Below are 19794 nucleotides of genomic sequence, written 5' to 3'. Positions count from 1 at the left end.
CCAGGCAAGAACACTGGAGTGGGTTGCCATTTCCTTCTCCAGTGCATGAAAGTGAAAAGTGAAAGTGAAACCACTCAGTCGTGTCTGACTCTTAGTGATCCCATGGACTGCAGCCTACCAGGCTCCTCTGTCCATGGGATTTTCCAGGCAAGAATTCTGGAGTGGGTTGCCATTGTCTGCTCCAGATGTGCAAATGACACCACCCTTACGGCAGAAAGTGAAGAACTAAAGAGCCTCTTGATGAAAGTGAAAGAGGAGAGTGAAAACGTTGACTTAAAGTTCAACATTTAGAAAACTAAGATCATGGCATCCAGTCCCATCACTTCATGGCAAACAGATGGGGAAACAGTGGAAATAGTGGCAGACTTTATTTTTGGGGCTCCAGAATCACTGCTGATGGTGAATTCAGCCTTGAAATTAAGATGCTTACTCCTTGGAAGGAAAATTATGATCAACCTAGACAGCATATTAAAAAGCAGAGATATTACTTTGCCGACAAAGTTCCCTCTAGTCAAGGCTATGGTTTTTCCAGTAGTCATGTATGGATATGAGAGTTGGACTATAAAGAAAGCTGAGCATGGAAGAATTGATGCTTTTGCCCTGTGATGTTGGAGAAGACTCTTGCGAGTCCTTGGACTGCAAGGAGATCCAACCGGTACATCCTAAAGGAGATCAGTCCTGGGTATTCATTGGAAGGGCTGTGTTGAAGCTGAAATTCCAGTACTTTGGCCACCTGATGTGAAGAACTGACTCATTGGGAAAGACCCTGATGCTGGGAAAGATTGAAGGTGGGAGGAGAAGGGGACGACAGAGAATGAGATGGTTGGATGGCATCACCGACTCAATGGACATGAGTTTGGGTAAACTTCGGGAGTTGGTGATGGACAGGGAGGCCTGGAGTGCTGCAGTCCATGGGGTCGCAAAGAGTCAGACACAACTGAGGGACTGAATTGAACTGAACTAGCTGATGGGCTGCTGTGTGCCAGACAGTGTTCTAAATGAGGTACCCCGATTGTTGCTAATCTTTGCAATAATTGTGTAAGGTAGGAAAATTACACTTGTGAGGAAACTGAAACTCAGAGACATAAAGAGCTTGTTGAAAGTGATCAGCTAGGAAGTGGTAGAGTCCATATGCAAATACAGTTCTGTTTGAGCATGCAACTTGCAGCCTTTGTAACCAAGTACGTTGAAAGCCTGTGAAGGGTGTTAGATGTGGTTTATGGGTGTGATGGAACAACTCTTGAATAAATGAAACTTTGATCAAAGAAATATTTATGGTAATATATTTAACACTGAAAAGTATACTTAACACTAACGGAAGAAATGTTTAAACTTCTAGGTTTAACTTCTTAGAGATCTTTACTTTTTACCCCCAACAACAAGGGCAGTGGCTCTATACCCATCAGCTTCTGGACCAGTTTTAGGTGGCAAGAATAAGAACAAAAGTACAGAGAGATAAAGTAATGATAGTTCTTTGTTTTATTGTGTTCAGATTGTTGTGGACTTTCCATTATAGACTTAAAATCCTACGCGGGCTTCTTTTGTGAGTGTTATAGGGTGACCTTATTTTCTGTACCAAAGATCCATACTAATGAATGAAATCTATGTGCAAAAAATATTGATATTTGGAAGGATGTAGTTTATATGCTAATTTGCTGAAATATTTGAGCTCTTTCAGTAGTTTATAGTATGATGGAACAAATCTTGAATAAATAAAACTTTAAGATATTTATGGTAATATAGTTAAGGCTGCTAAGTGCGGTGGTTTAGTTACTAAGTCATGTCCAACTCTTTGGGATCCCATGGGCTGTGGCCTGTCAGGCTCCTTTGTCCATGGTATTTCCCAGGCAAGAATACTGGAATGGGTTGCCAGTTCCTTCTCCAGGGGATCTTCCTGACACAGGGATCAAACGTAGGTCTCCTACACTGCAGGTGGATTCTTTACCAACTGAGCCACCAGGGAAGTCCTGCAAGGTATACCCAACAGTAACCTATACAGAAGAGGTGGTATTATATTTAGTGATACAATTAAGTGACGAGAGAAAGGACAGTGTCAAATTTACTGGTTCTACGTAAATGTAGAGAAAAAGAGTAAGTGGAAAGAGGAGAGGGGTTAAGGTTCTCTTACTGGAAGTTCAGTTCTGAGAAGTGCCATCTTGCTGGTGGAACCCCCAGCCCCACAGGTGTGGAGCATCTCTCTGGGCACTTCCCTGGAGCAGGTGACCTCTCGGGCCTGCCCTCCAGTTGGCTGTGTGCCTGTGTCCCATACCCCCTGGATTTTGATGGCTTGGTGACAGAGGCCACGTTTGATTTCACTCTGGCTCTCTTCTTAGTACAGTGGGCCCTGTATATCCACAGGTTCCGCATCTGCCAATTGTGTGACACCATTTTATATAAGAGACTTGATGGTCCACGGATTTTGGTATCCTGTTCGTGGTGGAGCGGGAGGGATGTGGTTCCGGAACTAATGCCGTGTGCATACTGAGAGAACAAGTATACTTTGTACGTTGCAGAAACACCCTTGTTAAATAAGGTGGAATGTTATATATGTCCATGTTCAAAAGAGAATTGTAAAATGCATGTAACCTAAAGTTAAGTAAAAAAATTTGCTTTTTTTTTTTTTTTTGGATTATTTGTGCAGTTATTCAGCCATGGGATATAACTGGTTGGTGGTGGACAATTCAGGATCCAAAATCAAATTCCCACACTTGTCCTGAGAGGGCAGAGGGTCTGTAAGTGGCTATATTCTTTCTGGTTTCTATTCCTGGGGATAGTGTTTCCAAGGGGATTTAGGGGTGACTTAGGGGAAGGAGTCCCATTCATGCCAGACTTACCTTTGGACTCATGGCCTCAAACCTCTTTTTCTTTTTACCACTTTTAGGTGAGAGTACTACTTTTCAGTATATAGTGTCTAGTTTTTTGTTTTTTTAAGTTAAGAAGATGATCTTAAAAAAATTTCAGTCAGTATCAAAATAAAGCGAAAAGTCCACATCCCCAATTCCCTAGTTAACAGTTTCTTCTGTATCCATCCAGATATTTCCTCATATACAATATATACAATATTGCAGCTAGTTGCCCCTGCCATTACTTAATAGTATATATTGGGTCTGTTTCTAATGTAAGTATATACAAATCAACTTCATTCTTTTGGATACTTTTATGGCTATGACTTAATTTATTTAACCTGTTGGTGGACCAGTTTTAAGTTTAAGACGTTATCAGTTTTTTTAGTAGCATTAGAAAAAAAAATGCTGCAGTCAACAACAGCATTGTCTCTTATGACTTTCCACAATGTAGAAATGGATTTGGAACTACTGAAACAAAGAGTACCATATTGTATGTTTTAATAGCTATTTCCATGATGTTCTTTAGAAGGTGGAGCCAATTTGCACTCCCACCAGCAGTGTTCAAGAATGCCCATTTCTCTCTATCCTCACCAAGTCAACTTTTTAGTTGATGTCAATTTGATATGTGAAAAAGATTATTATATTATAATTTTATTTTGTATTTCTTCAATTATAAGTGAGCTTGAGCATATTTTCATTTATATTTTGATCATTTGTATTTAATTTCTGTGAACTATTTATCACCTTTGCCCATTTTTCTATTTAGGTTATTTGTGTTTTTCTAGTTGACTGAAGCGCTTTCCAATATTAAGAAAATCGGTCCTTTGTCTTAGATGTTATATTTTTGTTAGTTTATTGCTTTCATTTCAGCTTGTTTTGGTCTTTTTTTTCTCTCTCTTTTTTTTTCCCATGGAGAAGTTTAAAATTTTTGCATGGTCTGGTTTGTTATATTTTGTGACCTTTGGATTTATGTCATATTTCGAAAGGTCTTCCACATTCCAAGATATTGGAGAAACATTAATTCAGATTCTTTTTTCTTTCTACTTTAATGGGGTTAAATACACACTTTTAGGTATGTATGTAAATACGTATGTTTGTATGTGTATTCATGTGGATTCTTTTTCTTTAATAAAACAACATGTATTTTATTACAAAGGCAGAGGATTTTTAAAAAAATTTTTGTACCATCTCCAGTTTATTTTGGTCCAAGGAGGAGTCAGGCGGTGATCCAACTTTGTTTTTCAAGAAGACAGATAGTTGATTCCATGCTGGTTATTGAATAATTTGTCTTTCCCCAGGGATGAGAACACTTCTGAGATGAAGCTAAATTCCATAACCATCAAACATCTTGTATGTTTGCATGTGTGGGGCTATGTATGCTATAGGAGCTTGACATTTATATAGGTCCAAAGATCCCTGCTGATTTTCACATTTTCGTTAACAGATTAATGAGTACACCAACACATGAGGTGAGAAAAGTCAATTGTGCCCGCTAATGAGTTTCCTGTGCATATTAGTTACATGTGTTCCTCTCCCTGGATTTTCTCTAAACAAGTTACTAGTATAAAATTATGGTTGGGCTGGTGTTGCTGGACAGTAAAAATCTTACTGTTGACTTGATAGACGCATTTTAAGTCTATGTAGACAAATGCTGACTTATACCTATAAATACCATAAGGTACCACTTTTCTGGGATACTCGGACGTCATATATTCTGATCTATAGCCCTCATATCGGTATCTTCACACTGGTTAAGCCATGTGTCTGAGTTTTGGTTTGGAAAATATGACTTTAGGATAAATCTTTATTTTGTTTTTCTTTAACTGTGACCATTTTATACTCACTCTTCATTGAATAGAATCCTTTTCAGATGTTTTATGAATTTCTGGGGAAAATGAAGCATTATTTTCTTACACTGTATCGTATCTAAAAGCTAACTGTTTGCCTGTAAGTAAAAGTGGGTAGGTTAATGAAAAATTGTAATTCACATTAGACATACACTGAGTCTAAAAATTAACATGTAAGTTATATACAATGGAATATTTGTTGTCTTTTTTGAGTCACTCAGTTGTGTCCAACTCTTTCGCAACCCAATGGACTATAGCCTGCCAGACTCCTCTATTCTGGATTTCCCAGGCAAGAATACTGGAGTGGGTTGCCCTTTCCTTCTCCAGGGGATTCTTCCTGACCCTTGGATCAAACTCACTTCTCTTGCATTGGCAGGCAGATTGTTTACCACTGAGCAACCAGGGAAGCCCAAAGTGGAATATTACTTAGCCATAAAAAGGAGCAAAATTGTGCCATTTGTAGCAACATGGATGGACGTAGAGATTGTCATACTGAATGAAGTAAGTCAGACGCAGAAAGACAAATATATAAATATCACTTACATGTGGCATCTAAAAAAGGGGGATACAAATGAGCTTATTTACAAAACAGAAGTAGAGTCACAGATGTAGAAAACCAATTTGTGGTTATCAGGGGCAAAGGCGGGTGGCGAGAGGGATAAACTGGAAGACCGAGGTTGACATATACACACTACTATCTATAGAATAGGTAACTAGCTAATAAGAACCTGCTGTCCAGCACAGAGCACTCTACTCAATACTCTGCAGTGGCCTGTATGGGAAAAGAATCTAAAAAAGGGTTGATATGTATATATGTGTAACTGATCACTTTGTTGTATACCTATAACTAACACAACATTGTAAATCGACTACACTCCAATTAAAAAAAGAAAAAGAAACACAGGGGAAAAGGCCATCCTGGTTGTAGCCTGGAGATACCTTTTAATGACCCGTCAAAATATCTAATAAATTTTTTAAATGGTCGCCATTGCTGGTGGAAAAAAATATTAACATGTAAGAGCTAATTGTGTATTCTTAGAATTTGAGATGGTATAAAGGGAGCTTTAATTTACTGAAATTTTATTTTGAAATATCACTGATGCAAAAAGTCCAAAACATTTTTAGTCTTATGAGAGTAGTTGTTAGTAGTAGTAGTAGGTATTGGTAGTCTTATTAGTTATTAGTAGTAGTAAGTATTTGTAGTCTGGCTGTTTTACATGAGAATTTAGAAGTCTAAGTCCTTTACCCAAGCACCACCAGGCTAGTTCCTTAAGGGCAGTAGATAGTGATGCTCGTGTTTGAGGGTTTTTTTTTTTTTTTGGCTGCACCCTATGGCTTGCCAGGACCTTAGTTCCCCATCCAGGAATTGAACTCTTGTCCCCTGCAGTGGAAGCACAGAGTATTAATCATTGGACCAGCGGGGGAGTCCCAGTACCACTCGCTTTTGAATCACTAGAAACCCAGCGTAGCACCTGGCACGTGGTAAACTCAGTTTGTGCTTTTGGAATGTGTGAATGGTTGAAGGAATGAAGTAGTAAGGACATGCCTTCTGTCTCTCATCCATCAGCAAATCGTGTTGACTCTACCTTTAAAATATATCCAGCATGTAATGACTGCTCAAAATATCAACTTGGTTTAGGCCACCATCACCTCTTACGTGGATTAGGACCGTTGGTCCCCTGACTTGTCTCCTGTTTCTGCTTTGCCTCCGCGTAGCCTCTTCTCAGACTCCAGCCAAAGTGATCCTTCTAGAAGTTAAGTGAGATCACTGCACTCAAGACCCTCCAGGGTTTCTGTCTCACTCAGGAGTGAAAGCCAAGTCCTGCAAGGCCCTGCCCTTTCTCATCTGTCCGCAGCTCTACTCCACCATTACTCCTGTGAACTGGTCTCTCTCTCCTTCATCTTATTCTCAGTCTGTTCCAGCTACTCTGGCTTTTTTTCAGTCTCTCAGGCATGTCAGGTATTCTTCTGCCTCTCTGCCTCAAACATTCTTTTCCCAGATACCTGTGTGATTCATCCCCTCATCCCTTTCAAGTCTTTCTCAAGTAGGGTGTAACCTTTGTGAGGGCAGGGGTTTTCCTTTTTCCACTGTTGTTATCCCCAATGTCCAGAACATTACCTTTGACATAGTGGGCACTTAGATATTTTTTTGGAAAGAAACAGGAAGCAAAGAAGAAGGATTCAGGAGGTGGGAGGCATGGAGCTAAACTAAAACTCATGTATATGAAGATTTAGCCTTAGAGACTATGGCCTCCAGTCCTGACCAGATCTTAGACCCTGTGAAGGGTTCTAAACTTGACAGGTCTTCTGATAATTTCCTGTTGATGTCTTTTTTAACCTCTGCAACTCTGTTTTCATTTCTTTTCTCTTGCCTTAGAAAACTGCCTTTGCTGTAGTTCTAATTGATCCTTCTTACCTGGCACTGAAGCACTATGACACATGACAAATAAACTACAGTGTTGTCTTAACTTTCAGTGGCTCTTGGCAGGAGCTAAATTATTTCTCTCGAAAGCTGACTTGAGCCCTGCCACTGCAGTGGGTGTAGTGTGCCTGAGAACTCCCCAGAGTCTGCTGTTTGTCTGCTGTTTGCTCAGTGGGAACTCTGCTTGCCATTCTGACCACCCCTCACCTGAGGCTGCCTCTCCTCTATTGGGCCTTTATGTTCCTCCTCTTGGTTTCTCTCTTGGATTGCATGTTGCTTCGAAGGAAATCGCTGCCAACATATGGCCTGTTATGATTCTCTTTTCCCAAACTCTGCCATTTTGTGTATTTGTGACATACTGCAGATTTTGTGAAGATTGCTTCATAATATTTGTTTACCATCTGCTGCACTCTATTTGGTATCTTGCTAGGATTTTTTTCCTCCATTTTAAGTGACATTAACAGAATCCAGCCAGAACATAGACTTTCTGGTTCTACTTTTGCTTCCCTAATGTGCTGGAAAATCATATTACTATGCTCCAGGCAACTAGAGAAGGCTGGAATTCTCATTGTGAACCAGTGTATCAGAGCACTTCCCCTCCCCGCTTCTTGGTCATATCTAGTAATGCTTTTTTGGTTAGATGGCAAAGAACCTCCATGTGTAAGACAAAAAGAGTTCAAATTATTTTTTTTACTTCTCTTTACATAGTGCATTGGCTTCCTGGTGTTCTTCAATGTATTTGTACCTTTGAAACTCTTTCTGCCATTTTAGTAAGTTTTTTATGATTTATGGTTCCAGCTAGTGTACTTTCTATAGCTAATCCAGTTTGATAGGCCCAGCCAGATTCTTTGATAGATGGGCTGACTATGTATATCCTACTTTTTATTCAGAAAAGAATTTTAAGTTATTCTCATACTAAATTGCTTGGTATGTAGTTCTGCTTTCTTATCCTTTATTAACTTCTCATTTCTCTCAATTCATTGTCTACTTAAAAAATTTTTTTCCAAAAAAAAAAAAAAAAAAATTTTTTTTCCAGCTTTATTGAGATGTAATTGACACATACCATTGTGAAAGTTTAGGGTGTATAACATGTTGATTTGATCTTATATAGTGCAAAGTGATTACCACTGTAGTGTTAGCTGACATGTTCATCCTGATACATAATTAGTGTTTCTTTTTTGTGGTAAGAACATTTAAGATCAGTTAGCAGTGTTCAAATATGTAGTACAGTATTGTTAGCAATAATCACCATACTGTACATTGGATCCTCACACTCTGTTAATATTATAATAAGTATTTACCCTTTGACAAGTATCTCCCTGTTTCCCTACTCTACAAGCCCTGGTAACCCTGAATTTCAGTTGTTTAGATTCCACGTATAAGTGATATCATACAGTATTTGTCTTTCTCTAACTTATTTCACTTAGCATAATACCCTCAGGGTTCATCCATGTGGTCAGAAATGGAAGGACGCCCATCTTTTTCATGGCTGAGTAATATTCATGTGTTTGTATTTGTGTATGTGTGTGTGTGTACACATCTTCTTTATCCATCCATCCATTGATGGATACTTGAGTTGTTTACATATCTTGGCTATTGTGAGTAATAGTACAATGAGTTCAGTTTAGTTCAATTCAGTTGCTCAGTCGTATCTGACTCTTTGCGAAACCATGAACTGCAGCACGCCAGACCTCCCTGTCCATCACCAACTCCCGGAGTTCACCCAAACTCATGTCCATCAAGTCGGTGATGCCATCCATCCTCTGTCGTCCCCTTCTCTTACTGCCTTCAATCTTTCCCAGCATCAAGGTCTTTTCAAATGAGTCACCTCTTCGTAGCCAGTGGCCAAAGTATTGGAGTTTCAGCTTCAATATCAGTCTTTCCAATGAACACTCAGGATTGTTCTCCTTTAGGATGGACTGGTTGGATCTCCTTGCAGTCCAACGGACTCGCAAGAGTCTTCTCCAACACCACAGTTCTAAAGTATCAATTCTTTAGCGCTCAACTTTATAGTCCAGCTCTCACATCCGTACATGACTACTGGAAAAACCATAGCCTTGACTAGATGGAACTTTGTCGGCAAAGTAATGTCTCTGCTTTTTAATATGCTGTCTAGGTTGAGCATAACTTTCCTTCCAAGGAGTAAGAGTCTTTTAATTTCATGGCTGCAGTCACCATCGGCAGTGATTTTGGAGCCCAGAAAAATTAAGGCAGCCACTATTTCCACTGTTTCCTCATCTGTTTGCCATGAAGTGATGGGACCGGATGCCATGATCTTAGTTTTCTAAATGTTGAGCTTTAAGCCAACTTTTTCACTCTCCTCTTTCACTTTCATCAAGAGGCTCTTTAGCTTTTCACTTTCTGCCATAAGGGTGGTGTCATCTGCATATCTGAGGTCATTGGTATTTCTCCCGGCAATCTTGATTCCAGCTTGTGCTTCATCCAGCCCAGCATTTCTCATGATGTCCTCTGCATATAACTTAAATAAGCAGGGTGACAATATACAGCCTTGACGTACTCCTTTCCCTATTTGGAACCAGTCTGTTGTTCCACGTCCAGTTCTAACTTGCTTCCTGACCTGCATACAGGTTTCTCAAGAGGCAGGTCAGGTGGTCTGGTATTTCCATCTCCTTCAGAATTTTCCACAGTTTATTGTGATCTACACAGTCAAAGGCCTTGGCATAGTCAATAAAGCAGAAATAGATGTTTTTCTGGAACTCTCTTGCTTTTTTGATGATCCAGCAGATGTTGGCAATTTGATCTCTGGTTCCTCCTCCTTTTCTAAAACCCAAGAAAAAGAAATGCAAAAAGGCAAAATGGCTGTCTGAGGAGGCCTTGCAAATTGTTGTGAAAAGAAGAGAAGCCAAAAGCAAAGGAGAAAAGGAAAGATATACCCATTTGAATGCAGAATTCCAAAGAATTAGCAAGGAGAGAGAAGAAAGCCTTCCTCAGTGATCAATACAAAGAAATAGAGGAAAACAATAGAATGGGAAAGACTAGAGATCTCTTCAAGAAAATTAGAGATACCAAGGGAACATTTCATGCAAAGATGGGCTCAATAAAGGACAGAAATGGTATGGACCTAACAGAAGCAGAAGATATTAAGGAGAGGTGGCAAGAATACACAGAAGAACTGTCCAAAAAAGATCTTCATGACCCAGATAATCACGATGGTATGATCACTCACCTAGAGCCAGACATCCTGGAATGTGAAGTCAAGTGGGCCTTAGGAAGCATCACTACGAACAAAGCTAGTGGAGGTGATGGAATTCCAGTTGAGCTGTTTCAAATCCTGAAAGATAATGCTGTGAAAGTGCTGCACTCAATATGCCAGCAAATTTGGAAAACTCAGCAGTGGCTACAGGAGTGGAAAAGGTCAGTTTTCATTCCAATCCCAAAGAAAGGCAATGCCAAAGAATGCTGAAATACAATGAATACTGGAGTATAGATACTTCCGTAAGCTTCCGATTTCAGTTCCTTTGGATACAGACCCAGCAGTACAATTGTTGGATCATATATTAGTTGTAATTTTAATTTTTTGGGGAACTGCGTACCATTTTCCACAGTGGTTGTTTCAGTTTACATTCCTACTTACAGTACACGAGAGTTCTCTTTTCTCTGCATTCTCACCAACACTTGTTCTCTCTTGTCTTTTTAATGATAGTGTAACAAGTGTGAGGGGATACCTCATCTCAGTTTTGATTTGCATATCCCTGATGATTAGAGATGTGGAGCACCTTTCTGTATACCCATTGGCCATTTGTATGTCTTTTCCAGAATTCCTTGTTTTTAGAGAGAAGTGTATTCTCATTTTATATTTCAAGGCCGATGATTTGCTCTTGGGTTGCCGTGATGGCTTGGATTTTGCCTTTGGGCCAGAATCATTTGTCTTCTCAGTGTAATTCCTTTTTCAACTCAATCTCCTTTCTGACAAGAACAAGGAGTCTTCATTAAAACTACTAATTGCATTTATTAAAGAATGAAGCAGACAGTCCTTCAAAGAGCAATCTGTAGGAGAAAGTAGTACCTACATAAAATGGAGCCTCTCATTAAACCATGAGAACTACTAATCACTGTGTCATATAAACCTGATTTTATCCTCAGGCTTTATTAGAATGCCTCTTTCAAGTTACCGTGTCTCCTTATGAGACAGCGCTTTAGCTTTGCCTCAAAGCTGTTCTGGTGTCTTGGCCTAAGTTTTTTCTGTCCACTTATAGCTGCTGCTGCTGCTGCTGCTAAGTCACGTCAGTTGTGTCCGACTCTGTGTGACTCCATAGACAGCAGCCCAACAGGCTCCTCTTTCCCTGGGATTTTCCAGGCAAGAATACTGGAGTGGGTTGCCATTTCCTTCTCCACCACTTGCAGCAGAGGGCCCTTTAGTGTTTCATAGCTGCTTTCCATGGAGCTGCTAAGTAAGAGATGATTTTGATAACTGACTGCCCTCACAGTTACCAGATTATTTATGGTAACTGAAATCATCCTTCAATGATTTCATAGAATTTTAGAATTATAGGATCTTTGGTTTTAAGTAGCCTTAAAGGTTCAAGCCCAGGCTTTGAGAGGTTAGATAATTATTTTTGTTGTTATTGTTACTGATTTAGAGAGACTGTGATTTAAACAATTTTTTCTGAAATCTGTGCCTTCTAAAAAGATTCTTCACCTGTTTTATTAAACTCCAAGTACCTCTTCATTCCGTGTGGACAATCCCTTATTGAGGTCTAGTGTGTACTGAGATTCAAAAATAATCTGTCGCTCTGTAGCCACCATCTCTACAGCTAGCTCTGGTGTAGAGATGAGGTTTACATAAAGCTACTTTGTTCAGGCTGAAAATTTTACCAAGTTCAGGACTTTATCAAGAACAAATCATTTTAGTCTACACCCAAACTGAGAATTTAACTTGCTTTTAAAACAAAAAATGTAAAATGCTTTCATATGTGGTGATGTGTAACATTATTTTCCTTTATACAATACCTGTTTTTTTCTTTTTTGTTTCCTGCATTTATGTGACAGCTTTTTGACTTAACCTTGAAAATATTAGTTTCTGGAACCTATGTAGAAACTATCTCTGTTTCCAAAATTAGAACAGCATTTTTCTCCCAGTTTGACTCTAGCCTATGGCTTAAAGAAGGAAAGAGAGGGAAGGAAAATGCTGGATTTCTGTGTAGTTCTTTACATATGTAACCTCTGTAGGTATATGCCTTCTTTGTTACTGAAGGTGACCCCTGGGTGCCATTTATACTTAAGATAGGCAGCTCTTGGTAGGTAATACCGGTGGTGATTGTTGCAGCTCCTAGCTATGTAAATATTCAGTGTGACTTGATGATACTGATTTACATCCAGTTGGGGAACTCTGCAGGAGTGAACCTGTACCTAGGATCCAGAACAGTTACTTTGGAGGGAAAACCCCAGTGAGAGCTGTTGTCTTGGTCACTGAACAGGACGAATTCAGGTGCTGCTTTCCGTCATGCTGTCAGAGTGCTGTTGGCTGTGAGGGAGAAAAAGAAGGTAGCAGTGTGCTCTGAAATAGACTAATTAGGAGAGAAAACAGTCTCCCTCTTAGGGTTCCCGTGGCCTGGTCACCAAACAGTGGGCTATCTTAAAAACTGCAGCTGGACCGGAGGGAGGACCTGAGGTGTGGTGGGCTAAGATCCAGGTGCTAAACTGAACTCCCCCTGTATTTTCAGTAAGAGTTCTCAGAGCATGTCGTGCTAGCTTATTCTCTTTATGATGAAAGATTTGTCTTTTTCTCCAGGCCTGGGATCAGGTTCTCTGCCTCTGATCGAATCAGCAATTAGATGCCCAAGAGTGACCAAAATAAATAAATAAATAAAATACTAGCTCAGTTTAGCAAGTGCACAACAGCTGAGGCATCCCTTTGAGAGAGAGCCTGTCCCTTCCACGTCGTCCCCTTGGGAGGCTGTTAACATCTTCCATCAATGTTGCCCGTGCTCAAAATGTTTTTGGCATTTTTCTCTCAACTGTACATTTAGAGTCTACCAGGTATGCTGTTTTCCTGTTGACAGATCTTTATCCTTAGAAGGATGAAGTAACTAACTAAATATTTAGAAAAAAAACAGAAGTTATTCTGCCTGGCAGGTAGTACAGATGAGTGAGTGACCAGATGTGGACAGTTTCATTTGGGACTGAAAACGAGATCTGATATTTTTGCTTGATTTATCTTCAGGTTCTGAAAGCAGTTTTGAAGTCATATTTCACAACTATTTTAATTAAGGGAAGAATCAGTGAAATCAGTACATTGTTTTGGATGTGGCTCCTTTGATGATCCGCTTACTCAGATTTACTCATTCTTGTTCAGTATTTTGTGAAGTCTTATTATCCTCTAGTTTTAAGACCATTTAAATGATTTCACAGTAGTGCAAATCACCATTTGAAGCTTTCTGTGGTCATCAAGTACTCGGTATAAGTGAAACAGTTCAGAAAATGAGAGATCAAGTGGGTTATGAGAACTGTATTAGAATTGTTTTCTAAGTTAACCTTCCACTCTCAGTTCTGTAAAAAGGGAATGATAATAATCAAGTCATATTGTCCACATCATAGAATCGTTATGAGGCTTTTAAGGGTGTATGGAGCATAAATCACAGTGCTTTGTGTTATAGTAGTGTTCAGTAAATGATAGCCATTTTTATTATGCTATTATGACAGATTGCCGGGAGAGAGGAAGAATGGAGAAATAGAGGGATAGGGTGCCGTGTGGGAAAGCAAAAAGTACTAACAGTTGAATAAGACTGGCCTTTCTTCAGTTTTTAAAGTTCTTCAAGCCAAACCTGTTCATACTCCAGTTGTATTTACTTTATTTTTAAAATATTTATTTATTTATTTGGTTGTGCCATGCAACATGTGATTTTTAGTTCCCCGACCAGGGATTGAACCCATGCTCCCTGCAGAGGAAGCTTGGAGTCTTAACCACTAGACTGCCAGGAAAATCCCTATATTTACTTTAACTTAGGTTTATGTCATAAATGACATGAGCAATGTTTTAATTTTCAGCTGTCCCTAAAATTTATAGTTCTTTATTGAGATTCTGTTGTATTCTGAACAAAAAGCCAAAACGACAAACTAATAACGTCAGCATCTGCGAAATACAGTGTTGAGGATGTGGACATCAAGTTGTACAAACCGATTGTATTATGTTTCCAGCTGACATGGTTTTTGTATATTAAAAAATCTTATCCCTTACATTATGTTGCTTTTTAAACAGATGAAGATGAAGATGGTGACCGAATTACAGTGAGAAGTGATGAAGAAATGAAAGCAATGCTGTCATATGTAAGTATACTACTAATGAGGACTTTTTAAAAAATCTTAGTGTAATTGAGGATGCAGTTTCTTGATGTAGTGAAGACATGAAAGTAAATCACAGCTGCTCTTAACATTTTTCTATACAATATGTAAAATTTTTAAGGATTTCCTTACGTGAAAGTTAAGGGCATTCTTTTCAAAAGACACTGATCATATCATGAACATTAAGAATAATGCATCTTAATGACTTTTGCATTAGGTATGGTGCAGACTAAATGGACTATCAATTTCCTGTATTTTTTATGCAGTACTTAAAGTAACGGCTCATTAAAAATGAACCCCTGGGCTCTAAAAAATTTTTCAAAATCTACTTTCAACTGGAGATCTCTTTCACCCCTTCCAAACAGACTGTAGTTATAATGTAGCTGCTGGCTTAATGTGTATACATGACTTACAGATGTACTGTCAGTGATGTTATGCACTAACAACCCCACCCTAAAACGAACTACAAGGTTACTTACTGAATCTAAGTGATTTGAATATATCCCGAAATGACTTTTCTTTTGTGTTTCAAATTTCAGTGAAAATTTGCATTAACATTTGTCTCAGGGCCAAAGTAGATAAACAAGAAAAAAGGATACATTTCTAAAACTTTAATACTAAGCTTGAATAATTTAGCTACTATGGAAAGAAATAGCTTCCCTGAGCCCTGGTTTGTTCTTTTCTCTTATTTCACTTTATTTTTTCTTAATTCATTTTATTTTTTCTGAGCTTGCAGTCTGTGTACAAAACCTTCTCTAGTGGTCTGATGAAGAGAGCATTGGACTGGAAGTCAGGAGACCACTGCCCTTCTCTGGCTTCCTGGCTTTAGGCAAAACGCTTAACCTTTCTGGGCAGTAGTTGCCTCATCTGTCAATTGTGGATAATAATACTTGTCCTTTCTACTGCACAGGGTCGTTGTAATGGTCAAATGGGATAATAGCTGTGAAACCCTTTGAAAAGTTAAAAATTCTATACAAATGCAAAATGGTATTATGGTGGGAACGATGGAGCTGGCGCCCCGGCTTTTCAGTGAGTCTCTAATCTTAGCAGATGATGAGGTTGTAGGTTTTTAACCAGAATGTTGTTTCATTGTAATGAAAACTGTAACGTATCTGTGTGGGTTTCCACTGATAGTTTTAATTTAGGGTAGGAGGACAGAGAACAAGAAGGATGGCACGATTAACAGAGCGTTGCATTCAGACCAGCGCAGAGGAGGAAAAGTCAATTTCCCATTGACTTCACATTAACTTACTTGCGAGTCTTTGTGCTCTGCGAATTTAGAGCAGGGCTCATCAGTACCTTGAAAGGCAGAGTAGGATTGTCTGCTGAAAGGTCTAGCACTAGTATTGATAGATTGACTACCTTTCCTGAGAATGTGACATGCTTATTTTTAGAAAACACACACACACAGATGGGTTCTAGTTTTTTCACATGTATCCATTGCAGAGCGGAGAAGGCAGTGGCAGCCCACTCCAGGACTCTTGCCTGGAAAATCCCATGGACGGAGGAGCCTGGTAGGCTGCAGTCCATGGGGTCGCTAAGAGTCGGACATGACTGAGCGACTTCACTTTCACTTTTCACTTTCCTGCATTGGAGAAGGAAACGGCAACCCACTCCAGTGTTCTTGCCTGGAGAATCCCAGGGACGGGGGAGCCTGGTGGGCTGCCATCTATGGGGTCGCACAGAGTCGGACACGACTGAAGTGACTTAGCAGCAGCAGCAGCAGCCACTGCAGAGAGAGCATTGCTGACATCCATGTACTTTCATTATGTCTCTGACATGACCTCACACAAAACTGTGCTTTCAAAAATGTACTTTTGGGAATATCTAACAAACTGTGCTCTTTGAGAAGTGTTACTACGTGTGATCATGGTGATAGTCATAATTATTTCCATTTCTAAGTGCCCATTTTACACTAGATGCTTAAGGTATTTAGTTTCCTTTGATTTTAATAATCACTCTGTAAAGTAGATATTATCACCCCTACCTTTCAGATGAGGAAGCTCTGGCTAGGAGTCATGCCCAAGGTCTTAGAGCTGTGTGAGTATGCATATGGACTGTAAGTTCGGCTTCTCCTGGTGCCAAGGCCCACGCGCCTTCACTGTTTCATTCGGCTGCTCTCCCACCCACCCACTTGCTCACTAGTACTGGGAGCTTCCTGTGTGTTAAAAAATGAGCTTTAAAAAAAAAAAAATTTTTTTTTAATTAAAAAAAAAAGTTTTAAAAATTGTAAAAACTGAGTACATTTTGTAAGATCTTATTGGCTTTATATAATGACTCATGAATTGGGCAACATCCCATCCAGCAGATAGAAAGACACTCTAAAGACGTGTATAGGCAGGAGACAGGACAAGGAAGTCAGTTTAGCCAAGAGCTGATGGTTTCAGGCTAGGTCACCTTCCTCGGGGACAGCAGGGGTCTGTCATGTGGATTACCTCACTAGCAATGACCAGGAAATTCCAGACTGACTGGTTAAGGTTATATTCCTCAGAGAGTTTTATGTAAAACTCACTACATTTTTCTTATGTTTGTTCATTTGCAGTGGATGGTGAGAACTTTTTTCTGTAAACTGGCAGTGGTTCATAGAATGGGGTCTAGATGATCAGGTCTGAGTTTTCTCATTAATTCACTTGATATTTATAGATAAGAACCTGAGGCCCCAAGGTAGAGCTCCACTCCCCAGATTGTGAATGTTGGAGCAGATTATTTTAAAATGAAAATGAAAATATCCCTGAGAGAGATAACAGGTTTTAAGTTATTTAAAACCTAACTGGATTTCCTTTTGCTCTTATCTCTCGAGGCAGCCTTTACCATCAAATACTCTTTGTTTATGTAGAGTCAGGCTCTGAATAAATAACCAAATAGTAAAGAGTAGAGGACGAGAGGACACCCTGTCTCAGAAAAGCACAAACAAGGTTGGTTGGCTGCCATTTTGATCTGTCTTGGTTTTTATGGTTGAAATTCCTTTGGGTTACAGTTTTGCCATAAAGAGAACAATTTGGACTTAACCTCACAATAGATTTTGGTTGATAGTCTTCAGTTGCCAACCTGGTGTTAAAAACCTGTATTGGCCTTTTATTTTTTAAGTTCAGTTTGGCTCTGAAAAAATTTGATTCCAGGACTTGGGACCACATATTTACTGTTTAAAAAAAAAAAAAAAAGCTGTGCTTTTCATGTGGAATTCAATAAATTTGCAGTCACTTTAGTATTTCTTTAAAAACCATATGGGGAAAGCAAAACTAGACATATTTTTGCCATAAATCCTTTAATCATTATTTTTAAAAAAAGCTACAGTGTCTGAGTTGAAACTTGCAGAATTTTTTCCCCCATTGGATGTAAGCATTTTCTGGCTTTGGGCCAACAGAAACATAAGTTTTTATCAGTAATTTAAATAGATTTTTGTATTAGACCTGAAAATGTTGCCTTTTTAATTGAAAACTTATCAATTATTTAAATTGCTAGCAGCCCGAGGCTGTTAATTTTATGTGTGCCGTAATAATGGCATGCAGTGGTTTTTGATGCATGTGACACAGAATGTCGCATTGTGGTAAGGATTTGTCATGACAGTAGGTTGTATGCTGTTAAATAATAACTAGCACATTAAACCAAAGTCTGTTGTCACACATTAGTACCATTTTATGTGTTATTTAGAAGTTGTATTCTTTTCTTCATTAGATATATTTTTAAGAGATAATGAGAAGAAAACAAAGCTATAATAAATTGTCTTTTAAGAAAATGTAAAGTAATTTGGTCTCCAAGGAGATATTTAATGTATTGAGAGAATTCAGCAGCCAAGTGTTATTACAGCACCGTTGTGATCGCTCTCTGCGTTTTGTTATGAGTTTGTGTTAATCAACAATCTGTTTTTATAGCGTTGTTTCTTGTAAGTTATGTTGTTAGAATATTCCACTTCTGGGATCATGGCTTTTCCTCTGACACTATTGTATCTTTTTAATTTCTCCATAAAGTATTTTTTTAATTAGAATTTGAAATGCTTTATTAGAAAAAAAAATACACCCAACCTACATATCCTGAAAACTAAATACCTGATCACTGCTAACTATTTAAAGGACCCTGTTAAATACTCCCTTAAAGTAGTTTTAATTTTTTTTTTTTGTTCTTGTTTTCCTCTCTCATTTTCTAGGATAGACAATAATCTACTGCTTTTCTCCTTCCATCTTTTTGTATTTGTTATCTGGTAGTGCTGACCTCATTTCCTTACAGCATGAAACATCAGTGCTGGGCCTTATTTTTGATTCATCATAAGCTTTATTTATCATTGAGGGGGTTATTTTAATGTTAACCTCTACTTTTAGGTGACCTTTCTTCAAGGAGCTCAGCAGTACATCTTACTTTAGTAAATGGACTCATATTTGTTTCTGCTAAATCCTGTGGCTAGTAAAGAGTTTATTACACCTAGTTCTCTTGATACTGAGAGGCTTGTGTGAGTGGAAAACAGTATTAGTAAGAATTATGTTCTTCGTTTTGCCTAATCTCTCTCTTTACACCATTTCTCCACATTGCCAGAAGAATATGGGATGGGTTTAACTGTAACACCTCCCATTATGGCAGACATTGTGTATTATTGGAGTGTAAGTATTCCCTTTGATATACTTGACCGTAGTGTACCTTGTTAGATGCTGGGTACCATGAGGGAGAATACTCTTTGACCTCTGTTTCTGTAGCACCTTGTAAACTGGGATATGATTCGCTTTATCCTAGTGTGCATAACTTGGAGATTGCTTCAGAAATCGTAGTTGCTCAATAGATAGCCAATGGAAATTTGCCACATGACTCAGGGACCTCAAACCGGGACTCCATAGTAGTCTAGACGGGTGGGATGGAGAGGGAGGTGGGAGGGAGATTTAAGAGGGAGGGGACATTTGTATACCTATGGCTGATTCATGTTGATGTATGGCAGAAACCAACACAATTCTGTAAAGCAATATCCTTCAATTAAAAAATAAATTTTTTAAAAAAAGGAAAAATCATAGTTGCTCAAGTGGAGTTGGAAGAAACCCTTAGTGGTCTTGTCCAACTGTCTCATATTACAGATGAGGAGACTGAGGCCCAGCAAGATCAGATTCAGTTTGAGGTTATATTGCTAATAAATGGGAAGGCCTGGACACAGACCTAGGTCCTGGACTCCCAGTCCTCACTCCTGGTTAAGTGTTGTTTTTGTTTTGGCATTTATTGAGATCCTACAGAAGAAGCTTTGCAAATACCACTGTTTTCCTAATAACAAAAAAATAATGCTATTTAGTAGAATGTCAGTGTACCTGAGTTTGAAAAGGACTGTAAAGAAATACTCTGGGCTTTTGAAGTTTCCTTCCTACAGGGCTGAATTTTGCCTTAGGATGTGTTGCCCAGTTAGTTG

General features: G+C 38.9%; 1 protein-coding gene across 6 annotated transcripts in view; it reads left to right on the top strand.

Annotated features, from left to right (window-relative positions):
* The window catches only part of MAP2K5 (mitogen-activated protein kinase kinase 5), a 260879-nt gene that overhangs the window by 10288 nt on the left and 230797 nt on the right, over positions 1 to 19794 (top strand). For all 6 annotated transcript variants that reach the window (XM_043919835.1, XM_043919834.1, XM_043919831.1 and 3 more), the window contains exon 3: positions 14335 to 14402. In XM_043919835.1, the coding sequence (XP_043775770.1) occupies positions 14335 to 14402 (68 nt within the window). The remainder of the gene's footprint in view (positions 1 to 14334; positions 14403 to 19794) is intronic.

The sequence above is a fragment of the Cervus elaphus genome, chromosome 12, assembly GCF_910594005.1.
Source record: "Cervus elaphus chromosome 12, mCerEla1.1, whole genome shotgun sequence".
In the NCBI taxonomy this organism is placed as follows: domain Eukaryota; kingdom Metazoa; phylum Chordata; class Mammalia; order Artiodactyla; family Cervidae; genus Cervus; species Cervus elaphus.
This window is presented reverse-complemented; position numbering and strand designations above follow the sequence as displayed.